Source organism: Rhinoderma darwinii, chromosome 10, assembly GCF_050947455.1.
Source record: "Rhinoderma darwinii isolate aRhiDar2 chromosome 10, aRhiDar2.hap1, whole genome shotgun sequence".
Classification (NCBI taxonomy): Eukaryota; Metazoa; Chordata; class Amphibia; order Anura; family Rhinodermatidae; genus Rhinoderma; species Rhinoderma darwinii.
This window is the reverse complement of record NC_134696.1, coordinates 66,500,814-66,518,706: the sequence shown is the minus strand read 5'-3', so window position 1 is coordinate 66,518,706 and position 17,893 is coordinate 66,500,814. Positions and strand designations below refer to the sequence as shown.

The window sequence follows — 17,893 nt, the reverse complement described above, 5'->3', positions numbered from 1 at the left end:
AAAGTATATTTTTTATATACTTCTATAGAATGTTGAGGCCTTTAGCCTGTGACTATGTTGGGTTGATTTTAAAATTGGTGAGGTCCCCAAATTCCTGAAAGATGTCCAGCAATTTAGTAAATCCTTGTATAGGCTTCGTGATAATAAGTAGCAATTAGTCTGCGTAAGCTGCTATTTTTTTGGAGACAGATTTGATCTGTATACCTTTAATTGAGGTACCTTCGTGGATGAGCTGCAATAGGAATTCCAAAAAGAGACCGAAAAGTAAAGGGGGTAGGGGATATCCCTGTCTGGTTCATTCAAGGATGTTAAAAGGAGCAGATAAATAATTATTTATATAGAGCTTAGCCAAGGGCTAGAAGTACATTGCAAAGATGGAAACTATTAAAGAAGAAAAGAGGCCAAAAACAGACAGGACCGATTTTACATAGATTGGGCCTACCCTGCCGAAAGCCTTTTAGGCATATGTACCTAGTAAGACCAAAAGAGATTTTTAGTTAAGGCCAGTTGTATGAGGTGTAATACTTGAGTGCTATTGTCTTGAAGATCGCCATGACTACTGATCTAGCTTCTGGACGGTTCTGTTTACTTCCTGAGCCTATCCCACTTCTCTGTCTTCTTCCGGTCAGGTGTAGAATGGGGTATTTATACCTGTCCTCCTGCCTCTTTTCTTTGCTTGTGAATTGTCTCCTGTCTTAGGTGTGGTGATCAAGCTCTCACTTACCCTGTGCCCTAGACTTCTGGCAAACTGACCATGGCTGGTCTCTCGTTAACCCCTTCTTTACAGATTTTGATTATCTGCTCCTGGCTGGTTTTAACCTCAGCTGTACCCGATTTCCACGATCTACGTTTTGAACTTTCTGTTTACCCTCTGGCTGTCTGGTTACCTGTTCAGGTATAGCCTGCACCCCTTATCTAACACTGAACTCTGTTAGAACAACCTGGGTTCTGTGCAGCAAAAACCATCTGTCACGAAGCGGGTTAGTGGACCCACTAGGCCGTACCGCCGTAGCGGGGAGTAATTAGGTAAATAACTGGCTGATAGAAAACAAATTTGAATAATAAAATTGCAATATTTGATGACACTAAACTGTATAAAGTTATTAAAGGAATACTCCAGAACTGAACAAAGTATATTGGTAAGTTGGATAACTTTTCATTACACAATCATTAAATAGGCTCTGTCACCACATTATAAGTGCCCTATCTCCTACATAAGGAGGGATTGTGAATAGACATCCCGTGGAATGTCTATTCACTGTCTAAACACTTCAGTACCGTTAATGTGTTAGTATAAGACAGCACATAAGGATCTAGCAGGATCCCTAAGCGTTGAGTAAATGAATGGATAGGAGTGCATGACGCTGATTGGTCAGCGTCATACACTCCCCTGTACAAAGCCCACTTGGTCTAAAGTAAAAATACGTCCACTTGGGCATTAAGCAACTCATTAGCATAAATCTAAAATCGCTAATAAAGTGGTGAAAAAAGATAGTTTTTTATAAATAAAAAGCACTGCTGTCATCTACATTATAGCGCCCATCTCCTTATGTAGGAGATAGGGCACTTATAATGTGGTGACAGAGCCTCTTTAAGCCGCCTTTTTTAAAGGGATCCTGTCATGACGCCAGCTCTCTTTAAGTTAGGACATCCCTTTAGTCAAGGGCATCTAAGTAAAACACATCAGTGGACTTGTTAACAGTATCTGTCTTATATACCCCCTTCATACATTTTATTAGTACTTATGTTCATCCGGAAAAATGTTCCATCACCTGTTGGTGGTCAGGAAGGAATTTTTCCACTCTATTGCAAATTGGTCTATGCCAGGTGGTTTTGCCATCCTCTGGATCAAGAGGTGTATGTATAGCCCCTTTTACACTGGCCAGTTATCGGCCAAATGAGCCTTCAAAGAACACTCGTTCCCGATAATTGCCCTGTATAAACAGAGGAGCGATCAGCAAATGAACGAGCAAACGATCGTTCATCTGCTGATAGTATTGTTTTAAAAGTGTCAAAAATTATAGTTGTCGGCAGCACATCTTCATGCTGCCGACATGATAATGTATGGGGACGAGCGCTCGCCCCCATACCAGCTCCTTGTGAAAGGAGCAAATCATCGCCGATCAACAAGCTGTCTCGTTGATCGGCCCTCTTTAACACAGCCCAGGACTGGCTGTGTAAGAGGACCATAAGAATTAAAGGGGTTTTCCTACGAGAGACATTTACACTACCGTTCAAAAGTTTAGGGTCACTTAGAAATGTCCTTATTTTTTAAAGAAAAGCACAGTTTTTTTCAATGAAGATAACATTAAATTAATCAGAAATACACTCTATACATTGTTAATGTGCTAAATGACTATTCTAGCTGCAAACGTCTGGTTTTTAATGCAATATCTACATAGGTGTATAGAAGCCCATTTCCAGCAACCATCACGCCAGTGTTCTAATGGTACATTGTGTTTGCTAACTGTGTTGGAAGGCTAATGAATGATTAGAAAAACACTTGAAAACTCTTGTGCAATTATGTTAGCACCGCTGTAAACAGTTTTGCTGTTTAGAGGAGCTATAAAACTGACCTTCCTTTGAGCTAGTTGAGAATCTGGAGCATTACTTTTGTGGGTTCGATTAAACTCTCAAAATGGCTAGAAAAATAGAGCTTTCATGTGAAACTCGACAGTCTATTCTTGTTCTTAGAAATGAAGGCTATTCCATGCGAGAAATTGCCAAGAAACTGAAGATTTCCTACAACGGTGTGTACTACTCCCTTCAGAGGACAGCACAAACAGGCTCTAACCAGAGTAGAAAGAGAAGTGGGAGGCCCCCGCTGCACAACTGAGCAACAAGACAAGTACATTAGAGTCTCCAGTTTGAGAAATAGACGCCTCAAAGGTCCTCAACTGGCAGGTTCATTAAATAGTACCCGCAAAACGCCAGTGTCAACGTCTACAGTGAAGAGGCGACTCCGGGATGCTGGCCTTCAGGGCAGTGGCGCATAGAAAAAGCCATATCTGAGACTGGCTAATAAAAGGAAAAGATTAATATGGGCAAAAGCACACAGACATTGGACAGAGGAAGATTGGAAAAAAGTGTTAAGGACAGACGAATCGAAGTTTGAGGTGTTTGGATCACACAGAAGAACATTTGTGAGACGCAGAACAACTGAAAAGATGCTGGAAGAGTGCCTGACGCCATCTGTCAAGCATGGTGGAGGTAATGTGATGGTCTGGGGTTGCTTTGGTGCTGGTAAAGTGGGGGATTTGTACAAGGTAAAAGGGATTTTGAATAAGGAAGGCTATCACTCCATTTTGCAACGCCATGCCATACCCTGTGGACAGCGCTTGATTGGAGCCAATTTCATCCTACAACAGGACAATGACCCAAAGCACACCTCCAAATTATAAGCAGGCAGCTGGTATTCTATCTGTAATGGAGTGGCCAGTGCAGTCACCAGATCTCAACCCCATAGAGCTGTTGTTGGAGCAGCTTGACCGTATGGTACGCAAGAAGTGCCCATCAAGCCAATCCAACTTGTGGGAGGGGCTTCTGGAAGCATGGGGTGAAATTTCTCCCGATTACCTCAGCAAATTAACAGCTAGAATGTCAAAGGTCTGCAATGCTGTAATTGCTGCAAATGGAGCATTCTTTGATGAAAGCAAAGTTTCAAGGAGAAAATTATTATTTCAAATAAAAATCATTATTTCTAACCTTGTCAATGTCTTGATTATATTTTCTAGTCATTTTGCAACTCATTTGATAAATATAAGTGTGAGTTTTCATGGAAAACACAAAATTGTCTGGGTGACCCCAAACTTTTGACCGGTAGTGTATGTTTGTCATAAACGTCAGATAGATGCGGGTCCCACCTCTGGGACCCGTACTTATCTCCAAAACTGGGTCCCCTATACCCTGTTCAGCCGCTGTGTGTTGCGACTGAATGAGGTGTTTTACAACCATGAAAAACTGTATATGGTGAGCTACGCTATTTCCGTAACTCCAATAGTAGTGAATGGCAGTTACAGAAGCAGCATAGTATGTGAGCTACGCTGTTTCCGTGACTACCATTAAGTTCTATGAGACTTACGTAAACAGCGTAGCTCCGTGAGTTACGCAGTTTACGAAACTCACGACCATATAACGTTTTTCATGGTCGGAAAACACCTCATTCAGCCGCAACACACAGTGGCTGAACGGGGTTTAGGGGGCCCCATTCTGGAGATCGGTGCGGGTCCCAGAGGTGGGACCCGCATCTATCTGACATTTAGGACATATCCTGTGGATGTGTTATAAATGTCTCTCATGGGAAAACCCCTTTAAATAGAGGACCTTAAGTCTTGAATATTGATAGACTTATGTCTTCTTTTAACCCACTAACTATACCAAAATCCAATTACTGTTAGAAGAGGATTAAATCGGAAGAAAACCATAAAATCACCACAATCTGAGAACAATAAGCCTATGTTGACTAAAAATTTTTGCGCAAAATTCTTTCATCTTTTGAACACACAATGTATTTCTTAACCTATGACACCAAAAACCAAAAGAGGGAATACTTTGTTTACTTACTGCCTCTAATCAGTACTCAAATTGCTTAAAACGTCGGTGGCTATGGGACTGGCCAAGATTTTAATGTTAGAAGGAACATTTCTGTACTCCTCATACTGGGGATTTGGGACCAATATTAATTCGGAAACATATCTTATGAAAGTTAGTGGTATAGAAGTCTCCAACAATCCTCTCACTGCTCTTGTCCCCATTCCACCTAGCTCCATATCTTAAGCTAGAAAAACATGTTTAATCATCTTTTGCCATTGCGGATGCACCTCCCCTCCCTCTTTGATGGAGTTGTTGATACGCATAGAGGAAGATGGATGGATAGACATGAGACCTTGGATCTAAAATATTTTATAGACAGATGAGTCAAAAGCAGAAATATGAAAGAATAAAGATGGTAAACTGTAGCTGACCATGCATGCTAATGTAAACGAGAAGAGATGTCTGGCAACGGCTTATCTCCTTGAAGCACAAAAGACCTGGCATATAACGTGCCCGATGTTGGGGGGACAGTCAGACGTCACCATATACATTTGCTTGTGGGCTGTTCCCAATTAAATTGGCTGACATTAATCTAATGTGTATGGGCAGCTTTAGACTGAGCACAAATTATGAAAAAACATGACAACAATATAACCTAGTCAATTAAAATGAGTAAATAGCAAACATTTTTCAAAGGCATTGATATTTTATATAAGTGTTCTTGGTTAAATGATAAGTGAACTTAGTCGAATTACAATGTTTAACTCACACAAATGGCTTCTTTAAATGATCTTACCCTTAGAGAATGGAATGGAAACAATGACACCGCAGGAAGTTCCAACCCACAAGCGCTCACAGAATACAGACAGTGCAGAGATTTGCGCCATTGACATAAAGTTGCTAGAACCTGCAAAAAGGTTTTCAATATTATTATTTTTTTTACATTTTAATTTTAAATAGTACATTGACTATATGCACATTAAATATGGCACACAAAACTTCAGTCATCTAGTATACTGCATTCAGAATGCTATGATAAAGACAGTTAAAAAAATGACTGACTAAGCACAGCTAATTGCTATATTACTTCTCTTACAGCATACTTAAAGGGGTTTGCCCATCAGGGACATTTATGGCATATCCACAGGATATCCACAGTGGGTCCTATCACTAGATCGGGGTCCCCTAAACCCGTTCTACCTTTCACGGTTCCCGCTGCAGCTTGTAGTTTCCGACAATGTAATCAGAAAACAGCGTAGCTCGCTAAGCTACACTGTTTCCGTAACATCCATATAAGTGAATGGCAGTTTCCGTAACTGCTATTCACTTATATGGGAGTTACGGAAACAGTGTAGCTTAGAGAGCTACGCTGTTTTCTGATTAAATGGTCAGAAATTACAAGCGGAAGCGGGAACCGTGATGGTAGAAACAGGGTTTAGGGGGCCCCGTTCTAGTGATAGGTACGGTCCCAGAGGTGGGACCCACATCTATCTCACATTTATGGCATATCCTGTGGATATGCCATAAATGTCCCTGATGGGTAAACCCCTACGACTGGAGGTTCACTTTGAGGCTTAATTTACAGGCTTAATTTAATCAGAAAACCTCTTTATTATATTCTTGAAAAGAGAGCGCCGAGGAGAGAAAAAGAAGTTATTGTGGAAAGTGAAACATCAGGCGACTGACCAAGAGTATGGCTATTCACTGCACCAGTGTCAAAGTAAAAAATAAATAAACAAACTAAGTAGATCGGAAGGGTGGAAAACCCCTTTAAATGGGATTTCCCACTTCAGACAGGATATGTCAAAAACGTTTGATAGTTGGGGGGGAGTTCCCACCATTGTAAACTCCACCTATGGAACGAATGGGGTCTGCATACAGGAGGAGAACAGATTGAGAGATAACCGTGCATATGCGGAACTCCCATACACTCCAATGGAGAGATACGCACACATGCAAAGCATTCTAGTCTTTTCTTCTCTTCCTGGCCATCTTAGCTATGGTATATCCTGTGGATGTGTCATAATTGTGTAAAGTGGTAAAACCCCTTTAAGTTTTTTTCGACATTTGAAATACTATAATTTTGAATAAATGAAGGGTTGCTAAACGAGTTAAGTAAAATAATCTGTATTTCAGCTCTCTTTGAATAATAAATGTCTACTTTATGTATTTTTTGTGTAGAGTTGGGATATAGTCTATAGACGGTGCAGTTAATATATGGGAAAATATAACCCCTACTGTTGATCCTAAAAATATTACACACCACTAAGGTGTTCCAGGGGCTTCTAAAACCACAAGTTCATAGGACGAGTGGATTTATACAGGTCACTGAACTCTGAGATGCCTTTGAACATTCTAATGCCTTATTCACACGACAGGGTCCCGACCGAGCCCGAGTGTCGGCCGATAAAATCGTCCGTTTTTCCCGGCCGGTTTGCATCCATTCCGGGCCGGGCATATCTGGACAGTGACATCAGGGGCAACTCCTGAAGGGGAATCCCCATGTGGCCAGTGATTCCACTTCAGGAAAAGCCCCTGTCGTCTGTGTCCATTTATGGTCACTGAACGTTACTGGCTTAGCCTGGTGTGGAATCCCCGGTCACAGAGTGTTCGGGGATTCCGCTTCAGGAGTTTCCCCTGATGTCACTGTCCATATATGAACAGAGAAATCATGCGCTCTGTCCAGGAGCGGAATCCCCGGACACACGGAGATTCCCCTCCTTCAGGGAGCTAAAGTGGGGCTAGCACATAGCAGAGCAGGGAGATACCTCCCTGCTCTGCTATAGTGGCATCGCTGCTGCAGTAGCTGGCGCAGCAGCTGCTAGCGGTGCCTTCGGCCATAGGAGGTGTCGCCGGGCCAGGGCGCTTTTAAAACAAGCAGGGGAAGGGAGCCAGCGCAGTGCTCCCTTCCACCTGCTGTACACCCGGTCCCTGCCACACAGTACCCCTGTATAAGGGCACCCCCAGATTGTAGAAACTTACCTGCAGCATACAGCGATTCGTTAGAATGGCATAAACTCCTCCTCCTCCTCACATGCACTCTGCAATGTGAGGAGAGAGCGAGCGACGGGAGACACGGCCGTCACTCGTGACACATTCCGGTGATGGCCGTGTATTACTCGGCCCCATAGACTTCTATGGAAGCCGGGCGGCCGGGTGAACGGCCGAAAATAGGGCATGTCCCATTTTTTGACGGCCGGTTTTCCCGGCCCGTCAAAAAATCGGTCGTGTGAATAGTCCCATTAGGGGTCTATTGTTCCTATTGCAGCCGGGTGACAGCCGTTTTATGAATGTCTGTCACCCGGCCCGGAAACCCTGTCGTGTGAATAAGGGCTTAGGCCTCATGCACACGACCGCAGCCATGTGCACGGCCGTGATTTTTGGGTCGGCCGGCAGCGGACTGTCAGCCCGAGCCGCCCGCAAATCGCGGGCCATGCACATGGCCATTATTTTCAATGAGCCCGGACCGCAGAAGACGGCCGTAATAAGACATGTCCGTTCTTTCTGCGGTGCAGGCTCCCGGGCCATGCACAGATCGTAAAAACTACGGTCGTGTGCATGGCCCCATAGATATGAATGGGGCCGCAATTCTCCCTTGGATTTCCGGGGAATTGCAGCCGCAAAAGCACGTTCGTGTGTATGAGGCCTTAATAATTTATAGAAGGAAGTAGATTGTTCTTTATAATACACATCTCAGCTGATGGTTCACCTCTTTTTCAAGAGTAAAGGGGAACTTTCTGCTTACCATTGATTGCAATAAAATGCCCTTGTCCTCATCAAAATGAAGGTCTGCAGCGCCTTAGATGTGTATTACTGTATTCTGCAAGAGCAGGGGTTTATTTTCGTGTTATAAACACTGCATGTTTAACAAGAGAGAACTTCATAGTCACTTGGCAGACAAGAAAATAAGTAGTGCCTGTATAGCACAACTCCGCTTTGTATTATCTTCTGGTTCTAAAGACCGAATGTATTTATACAAATATTATGCTAAAGATATGTCAATGAAAAATAGCTACACATTTTGTTTTTTTTCAGGTGGAAAAATATGCCTCAAAATTTTTTAAGGAATTTTGAGCCAGAGTTTGACCTGCCGGCAGAACATTTGCCACGAATTTTAGTCGCGGCGGACAAAAAATGCTTTTTCTGCCTCCCATTGATGTCAGAGACGGAAATGCCTGAAGAAAGGGAATGCCGCTTCACTTTCCCGCGAGTGGTTTTTACTGCTCGTGGGAAAAAAAAACGCCTCAACCTCCCATTGAAATCAATGGGAGGCGGCAATTTCGGGCGTTTTTTGTCGCTGTTTCTGGCGCGGTTTCCGCATCAAAAACAGCGCCACAATACTCTGTGTGAACACCCCCTAAGGCTTTTTTGCAGGTAGAAAAGAATCTGGCTGAGAATTCCTTGAGCCGGCCATTGAAGCTAATGTAAGGACCACGGGCAAAAAACACTGGAAACTGAAAAAGACATGGCGCTTTTTTTACCGCACGAGAGACTAAAAGCCGCCCGAAAAAAGAAAAAACGCCTCGGCCTCCCATTGAAATCAATAAGGGACGATTTCTGACTTTTTTGGCGCCGATTTTTATGCGTCAAAGTTAACTCCAAAAAACTTCAAGTGAACAGGGTCTTACAAGGCCTTTACTGTGCAAGACGTCAGGAAATAAATATCTTTTAAATATATTCACAGTCAAGAAAAAAACCTTTTCCAGTGCGGCGGAAACTTTGTCCTCCAGGCAGTGACTTCACATCTATTTAGATAGAAAATAGAGGAAGTAACCTCCAAACCACCAGAAAGTATGAACCAGCACTGCAATGTAGGTAATATCCTGCACAATTGTATTTATTGGATGTCCATCCTAGACAAAATAGTGGCAGTGGTACTATGGGTCCTTTCGCAGTTTTTCTGTACAGGGCAGAGAAAAAGTAAAATGTCCGGTCCGACGAGGGGATTGGAGAAGGCATTTGTTGAACAGAGAAGCTTTCTGGATTTACTGCCTTAGGCCCCATGCACACAACCATAAAATCGCGGACCGTACCACAGTCCGCGGTTTTACGGATCCCTTCGGTTCTATTGGTTGCGGACACCTTTCCGTAGCGCTACGGATGTGTGTCCTTGCCGGGAAATATGGAGCATGTCCTATTTTTCGTATTTTACGGGCCGTGCTCCTATACTTTGTACCGTAAATCCAAGTCGATCCCCCCCTTTTTAATCTATTGTTTAGGACGTTATTACATATTTAGCACAATAAAATACAACTACAGTATATATAATAGCACCCAAACATTAGCAGAATACACCGGGATATTTCACACATATTTTGCCTATGTAATGCTATTATAGTGTTCCTGTACAGATAAACACTAGTCATATTTTTTTTAAATACACGATAATAGGTTTTTTACACTTTTAAGGTTTACCTACAGAGGTACAAGTGCACCTGTGGACACTGAATACTGTGCCATAAACCAAACAGCTGGCAGAATTAGGCGAGCTGAATTTTGCTTTCAGTTTATGTTTATTAATATGAGCCTGATGAAGGGTATTCACCAGAAACATTGTTACTACAATTTTAATCCTACATAGTAGTGTTTTGTCTACAATGGACGCCTAGTTAATACAATTATGAGGCATATCACCTATACTGGAGTGCTGACCATATCTTTGAGTTTGGTACATCCATTTAAAGGGGTTGTCCACTTTTTTTTTTTTCTATTAATTTATTTATAGAATAGAAAATCATACAGATTTCGAATATACATGTATTTAAAATTCTGCTCACATACCTTTCTTATATCAGTGCATTTGCCTGTGTATAAAAAAAATGGTATACCCCACAGATTAGTCCATAGAAATGCATCCATAGGATAACTGAATGACCTAAAGAAGGAGTCAGTCATGTGACCTACATCATGTGAATCCTGGCATTCAAATAACACTGTCCAAGCAGGGGCGGACAAATTGCCGGTGCAGCCAATTCAGCTGTACAGGGGCCCAATTAGCTGAACTAAACAATGTGCGCACAGCTCGGCACGGCTGTGCGGCAGACTGAGGGGGCCCCCGTTCCCTCTCTGTGTACTTTCGGCAACTCACCGATCAGACCCCCTTCCTTCACAAATGCTATTGATGCCATCAATAATATATGTTAAGGAAGGGGGCCCGATCTGTGAATTGCCGAAAGTGGAGGGGGCCCCCTCCATCTGACGTGTGGCCGCGCCGATCTATTACTTAGAAAACGTATTAGGAGGGGAGGGGCCTGGCGAGGCTTGCTCTGTCGGGTGGTCTTTGTCACCTAGTAACCAGCGTCACTGTCAGATGCAGTGCAACATCTGACAGTGACGCTCACTAGGACCAAGACGACCAGATAGAACGCACCGCACCTAGCATGCAGCATCGCTATCTTCGGACCAGTTATTGATCCAGGATATCGGCGCTGCGGAAATTAAGCCTAATACTGGTTGGCTGAGCCTCTCAGCCAATCAGTGTTAGGGTTCTTCTTGCTCCACCCCCTGAGCCTGCTGGTGCTTTTACTATGTGGTGTGTATGCGGAGATGGTGAAGGGGACTGAATTAAAATAAAAAGAACTAGGAGGTAGTGGTTACTGCCCTGTCTGCAGAAAATGCTTGGAGTGGAGTGGAGAAGAGCTCAGTGGATATTTAAAGGGGTTTGCCCTTCTTTTACATTTATGGCATATCCACAGGATATGCCATAAATGTCCCATAGATGCGGGTCCCACCTCTGGGACCTGCGCCTATCTCTAGAATGGGGTCCCTTAAACCCTGTTCTGCCTTTCTCGGATCCAGCAGCTTCCTGGCCACCTCCTGATTAGATGGTTGGGAGTATACGGAAGCAGCGTAGCATGATAAAGTCATTATAAGTTTGTGGTTAGGTTATGGGGGACCCACGCACACTCTTTGCACAGGGCCCCTCTGCAGTCTGTGTTTGTCTCTGGGTCCAGGTATATAACAGGTGAATAATTGGTTATTGAGGAGCAGAAGTTATAAAGTATTTCTACCTACAGCAAAATCTCATCATCATGTCTGTCAGGGTCTGTGAGGAGCAGCTCTTACATCCTTCTCACTGTCTCCTGGTTTTTTTTCTTTTCATTTAACATTATTATTAACATGACAACATCCCCTAGAGACAGGCAGTTATTTTATAAATCACCTGGAAATAGTAAATACACACAGTATGTATGTGTGTGTGTGAGTGTGTGTATATGTATGTATGTATGTGTGTGTGTGAGTGTGTGTATATGTATGTGTGTGTTTGTGTTGGTCATGTGACTGACGCCATGTGTAGTCATGTTCAGTTAGCCTGCAGATGCATTCCACTGCGGATCCATTCCATGGTAACAGGGGCCTCATGCACTATAAGAAATGTATGTGAGAAGAATTTCTAAAACATGTATATTAGAAAACGTTATGATTTCCTATTCTATAAATAAGTAAAAAAAATTGATAAAAACTGGACAACAGTTTTAAGAGGTCACGTCACATAAACAAAACAGTCAATTATGGAAATGCCCTGTGCCATGATTGGCTGTCATAGTCATGTGTATGTCATTACCCGGATGACTGGACATAGGTGACGCAACATTAAGGACTGTGAGTGTATTTAAAATATTTTTATTTCCTTTTGTCAGGCACAGCAAACGGGTTTTGCAAAATCTATGGATCTTGGAAAACCACTTGAAGAATTGCATAAGAACATGTGACATGGTAGCGATGCGCTGGTAGCTTCTCTTACCCAACATTCTTTGAATGAAAGGCTCTAATTCCAGTTCTTGTAAAGGTTGCCCAGTCTCAGGATGGAACAGACGTAAAATAGAATCAAGGCGAACAGATACCCACACTCCATCTCTAGCAGCAGCAATGTGCCTTACTTGACTTTCACTGCGTGGTGTCACTTCAAACCATATCTATTGTGAAAAAGTGCAAATTAAAAATTTCTATTTTTCAAGCAAGTTACATTATATTGTGCATTTCAGTCTATTCTTTAAAAGTGTCAAGACATAAGGCACTGTTCCCATTACGTTTGACCCTTCTGTCGGAGGTTGCCCAGACGTACACCGGATGGAAAGTTCTAACGTATGCCACTGTAAAGGCATAAGTCGCCAATAGACAACCCTGTTAAAAAATTGTATATTGCCCATTATGGTATACCCAACGTGGAGTTCTAACGTAATGGGAACAGAGCTTAACACTACAATAACACTTAAGTACAATGTTCAGCGAACAGTAAATTATTTATTTCGTTACAATATATTAAATGTTTGCTTTAGTCATATATGAATTCATTGGACATAAAATGTATCAGATTTAATTCGTAACATTAGATCTGGTAAAAGGTCTATTGATGCTCTATAAATGAAATAAAATAATTACTTTGATTTTGGCCATCCTTGGATCCACGACATATATCCTATTCCTGTAACCACACCACACTTCCCCATTAACAGCTGCAGAACAGCGAATTGATTGCTGCGGCCTCCCCAAATCCACAACTTTTGGACTGTCCCAATCCCAGGTCCTAGCTGATAGAAATGAATATATTAAAAAATATAACACAGAGGCTTCAAACTTGAATACTTGGAATTTTTTGTTTTACTTACCAGCATTCCGTTTAAAAATTGCAAGTGTTCCATCACCCAAAGTAGTTACTACACGGTCATTGTTATATCTGTAGATATCAGAAGAAAGACCAATAAACAAATGAATAGCAACAATACTTTGCAATCATAGGGTGTCCAAATACGTATTCACAATTCAATACACAAATATTTTTGGGTTAGGATTTTTTAATCAAATTCTGCTCACTATAGCTACTCTAACCTCCTTCTAGGGTGGCTTAGAGAGTTATTCCCACTTTAGCATTTATGGCCTATCAACAGGATAGGCCATAAATATCTGATAGATGCGGGTCACAGCTCTGGGACCCGCACCAATATCGAGAACAGTGGTCACCCGACTGGCCACAGAATCCAGATGGGGACTAGTGGAGAGAGGGCCACGCTGTTCTCTCCATTCTGTTCAATTGGAGTTGCGGAAACAGCTGAACAAGTGGTGTCGGCTGTTTCCTTAACAACCATACAACAGAAAGAAGGGAGCCGCACGTGGCCCTCATTCCACTAGACCCGCTTTGATTCTGGGATCGCTGCACCAGGCAAAATGGGGGTCGAGCAACCCCCTGTTCTTGATATGGATGTGGTTCACAGAGCAGACATTTATGGCATATCCTGTGAATAGGCCATACATGTTTAAGATGTTTAAGGGTTAAATACAGCTGAGATTTTCTGACATGCCCGATAGAGAGCAAAGCACATATTGACACTACTTAGAGTCTCTTTACTAGAAATGTCCAACACAGACTCTGATGGTCTGATCTCCCTGTTATCTCCTAAGGATTATAATTCACACACAAGAGCAAACAGTATGAGATATGTGATCCAGTGTTCATAAGATAACACAGAATACCATGTCCACATGCAAACTTTTCCAGACATACTGAACCATATCTATCCCCTCAACCCACCTGCTAAATGAGCAGACAGAAAACAGTTGTGGTACGTGAAGGAACGAGAGGGTTTCCCTTTGAACACCAGAATGTCTTAACCTTGATTCGTCCCAATTTGAGGAACTAAATACTTATTATCCCTGATTGTCTCCTAGATTATGCTAATTTCTCCGGCGTTTAAAAAAAGGAAAGACGTATCTTCTGAGACTGCTTTATAAGTATATAATGTGCATGTGTTTCATTTAATGTGTTATAGTTACATTACAGTATAAATATATGTTTGCTGCTTGTAACCTAAGAACTTTCTGTCCTTAGGGATGCAGCATCTGATACGGTTATTCATTCATCTAGGTTGGGATTATATGATGTTTACCTATCTGGTTTAGCAGAATTGCTAATATAGGATGTATCTAAACAGCATCTCTTTGTAATTTCCGTTGTTATGTTCATACACAGTGTGCAGCATGGAGTACATTGCTTTCACAATGAATTTACCGTTAGACCCACTGCAGGAAGAGACAATGTATACTAATGATGTCTTCTGGAAGGTAAATTACTCATAAAATGGTCCAGTGTATCAAAGTACATTCCCCATTGTGACCTCGGTTGAGTGGCTTGTGTACAAGAGGTCTTGTTGCCACTTAAAACATTTGAGTAAGGGTCCTTTTACACCAGTCAATTATCGGGCAAATGAGTGTTCACAGAATGCTTGTTCTTGATAATTGCCCTTTGTAAAGATCAGTCGATGAACGAGCAAACACTAGTGGAAAGAGCCTAACTGCTATCATGTCTGCCATACACAGCACACATAGAAGAAAATCCTCCTCACATATCTCAATCTGTCACATAAATAGAAGCTACAGCAGCATGGAAGAGATTATACAGCAGTACAGACCAGTGTAGCTGAGAATCCAGCACTGGGGTGATCTAGAAATCAGCAGCCTGTGTCTTTTTCACTTTGATCCTGCTTCCTCCCCCTGCTCACCCCTCCCCTCTTCATAGACTTGTATTGGCAGTGTGTGTGTCTTTCTTTCAGCTCGCTCCTCCTCATCCCCCTCTCCATAGACTTGCATTGGCAGGCAGTGAAGAGACACCCCCCCCACCTCCTGAAGTCCGCCTCCTCTGCTCTGTAACCAGGGATGGACATTGTTTGACAACAGGGGGTGGACAGCAGATTACAGGAAGGGAGATACCTAGTAGCAGTAACTTTACACATAATTTGCATGGATAAAACAACTACATTTTTACAGTAAGTTTATTAAAAATTTGATCTATATCAGGTATACTATTAAATTAGTATAAGTTGTTTGAAAAATTAGTCTTCATTTAAGTAATACTCCGTCCCTGTTGTATTTGCTTTAGCTTTATATAAATATTTCATGTGTACTGTTGTTGCTAATAAAGTAACCTGTACATGTTACGTAAAAGCACTTAAGTAAAATAATTCACCCACAATGGGGTGTCACAGCGGGTACCATATCTGCACATGGCATGTTTCTTAGATCCTATCATCCACCAAAAATTTTTATTATTTAAAAAGTTTTAGTATCTGTCACTTGTCAGGCCCTTCAATGTTTGAGAACTAAGAAAAAAAAAGACAATCTGTCTGGAACTCAGTCTGATGTGATTTTTTCAGTCATTTGCCTTGAACAATCGTTTAAATGTTAGTTTCGTAAGACCATAAGACCAAAGATATGTAAAGAGCATGCACCAACCAATTGAGTAATGAAATGGACGTTAGCGGAAATAAACACATTTGTCCAAATGACGTGGCCAAGCTGACGTCATAATTGAAGTTGTATAAATTTTCCTGCCCACAAAAATTTTTATGCAGAAAACGTTACACCTCAGTTACGGTTGTTTTGCCAATCAACACAGATCGACCACACACGAGTAGATTGTTGAAAAACACTGATGTATGGCAAGCTTGAATCTATGACAAGATTTGTTGAAGATTTTTGGTGTAGAAGCCTCACCTGAAATCCACAACCATGTACAGTACAATCCTATCGTATTACTATCTCTAAAGCAAATATCATTAATTAAAAACATGTGATTAGTACAAAAGTGTCTTACGTAATACTGTGAATTGCATCTTTAAGTTGCATTTTCTGAAGACAAATTCTCCATCCAGACACAGCCGAGTGAATGAACAAACTAAATTTAAAAAGGATACAAAATCATTAAGTGAGAAACAAATAGAAAAGGTAACATATATTAAAGAAAAATAATCAATTTACCTAACTACATGTGAAAAAGAAGTGCACTAAGGGCCTGGGCACCATGCACTTTTTGTTTCTTTAAAGACCACTTAAAAACTACTAAGCCCCTAAAGGGGGTTTTACATTGGGCGATTATCGGGCAGACGAGTGTTCATAGAACGCTCATTGCCGATAATTGCCCTGTGTAAACAGGGCAGTGATCAGAGGATGAACGAGCAAACGATCATTTGCTGGTCGTATCGTTTTAAAAAAGTTAAATATTATCGTTGTCAGGAGCACATCTCCCTGTGTAAACCGGGAGATGCCCTGCCGACATGATAATAATGTATGGGGACGAGCGATCGGAGTAACGACCGGTCGTCCCCATCCATAGCTCTGTGTGACAGAAGCAAACGAGCGCCGATCAACAATGTCTCGTTGATCGGAGCTCGCTGCATCGGCCGAGTATCAGCCAGTGCAAACGGCCCCTAAGTGTGATAATGTACACTTTTTGCAACCAATTTTTTTGTGTTTTACCTCTTCCTGACGCAGTCATTTTTCTGAATTTCACTTTAGTTTTTTCTATCCCACGTTCCAAAAGCCAAAACTTTATAATTTTCCTGTCTATATAGCCATATGAGGGCTTGTTTATTGCGGGTTTGAGTTGTAGTTTTTCACAGCACCCCTTATTGTACCAGTTAATGTAGTCAGAAAACATTTCTATGTGGTGTGGAACGGGAAAAAAAAACTGATTCCACCATTTTTTTTGGGGGGGGTTCATTTTTATGCCGTTCACCATGCGGTAAAAAACGCATTTTCAATTTATTATGTGGCTCAATAGGATTATGGCTATACAAAATTATATATATATATTTTATGTTTTACTACTTTTACAAGGAAAAAACTCATTATTAAGAATAAAATTTGTGTTTTGTCGCGATATTGTGAGAGTCATTACTTTTTTTTTTCTGTCGATTGAGCGGTATAAGAGCTTATTTTTTGCGGAGTGAGCTGTAGTTTTTATTGGTACCAGAAACTTTTTATTCCGTTTTTTGTGGAAGATGTAGTGACCAATAAACAGCAATTCTGGTGTTTTAATTTTTTTTTTTCGGCGTTCACCGTGTGGGGTAAGTGATGTTATAATGTAATAATTTGGGCTTTTATGGATGCAGCAATACCACTTATGTAAAAAATGTTTGTTTTTTTACATTGTGCTTGGGGAAAATGGAAAGTTTTTTTTAAACTCAATATTTATTAAAAAATGAGGCAACTTTGCAAATAGTCAAAATTAAGAATAATTTTATATATATATATATATATATATATATATATATATATAAATATATATATATATATATATTTATTTATTTAACCCCTTTAGGACGCAGCCTGTTTTGGCCTTGTGGCACAGCCGATTTTTTCAAATCTGACATGTGTTACTTTATGTGGTAATAACTCCGGAATGCTTTCACCTATCCAAGCGATTCTGAGATTGTTTTCTCGTGACATACTGTAGATTATGATAGTGGAAAAATTTGGTTGATAAATTCAATATTTATTCATGAAAAACACCAAAATCTAGAGAAAATTTGTAAAAATTAGCATTTTTCTCAATTTAAATGTATCTGCTTGTAAAACCGATATTAAT

The 17,893-nt window shown here is 41.2% G+C and overlaps 1 protein-coding gene across 2 annotated transcripts in view; it reads right to left on the bottom strand.

Annotated features, from left to right (window-relative positions):
• LOC142662106 (C-Jun-amino-terminal kinase-interacting protein 3-like) overlaps positions 1-17,893 on the bottom strand; it is a 381,524-nt gene that overhangs the window by 32,895 nt on the left and 330,736 nt on the right. For both annotated transcript variants that reach the window (XM_075840017.1, XM_075840018.1), the window contains exons 20-24: positions 16,121-16,201; positions 13,143-13,210; positions 12,916-13,064; positions 12,278-12,449; positions 5,330-5,440 (exon numbers count right to left, since the gene is read on the bottom strand). In XM_075840017.1, coding sequence (XP_075696132.1) covers positions 5,330-5,440; positions 12,278-12,449; positions 12,916-13,064; positions 13,143-13,210; positions 16,121-16,201 — 581 coding nt within the window. The remainder of the gene's footprint in view (positions 1-5,329; positions 5,441-12,277; positions 12,450-12,915; positions 13,065-13,142; positions 13,211-16,120; positions 16,202-17,893) is intronic.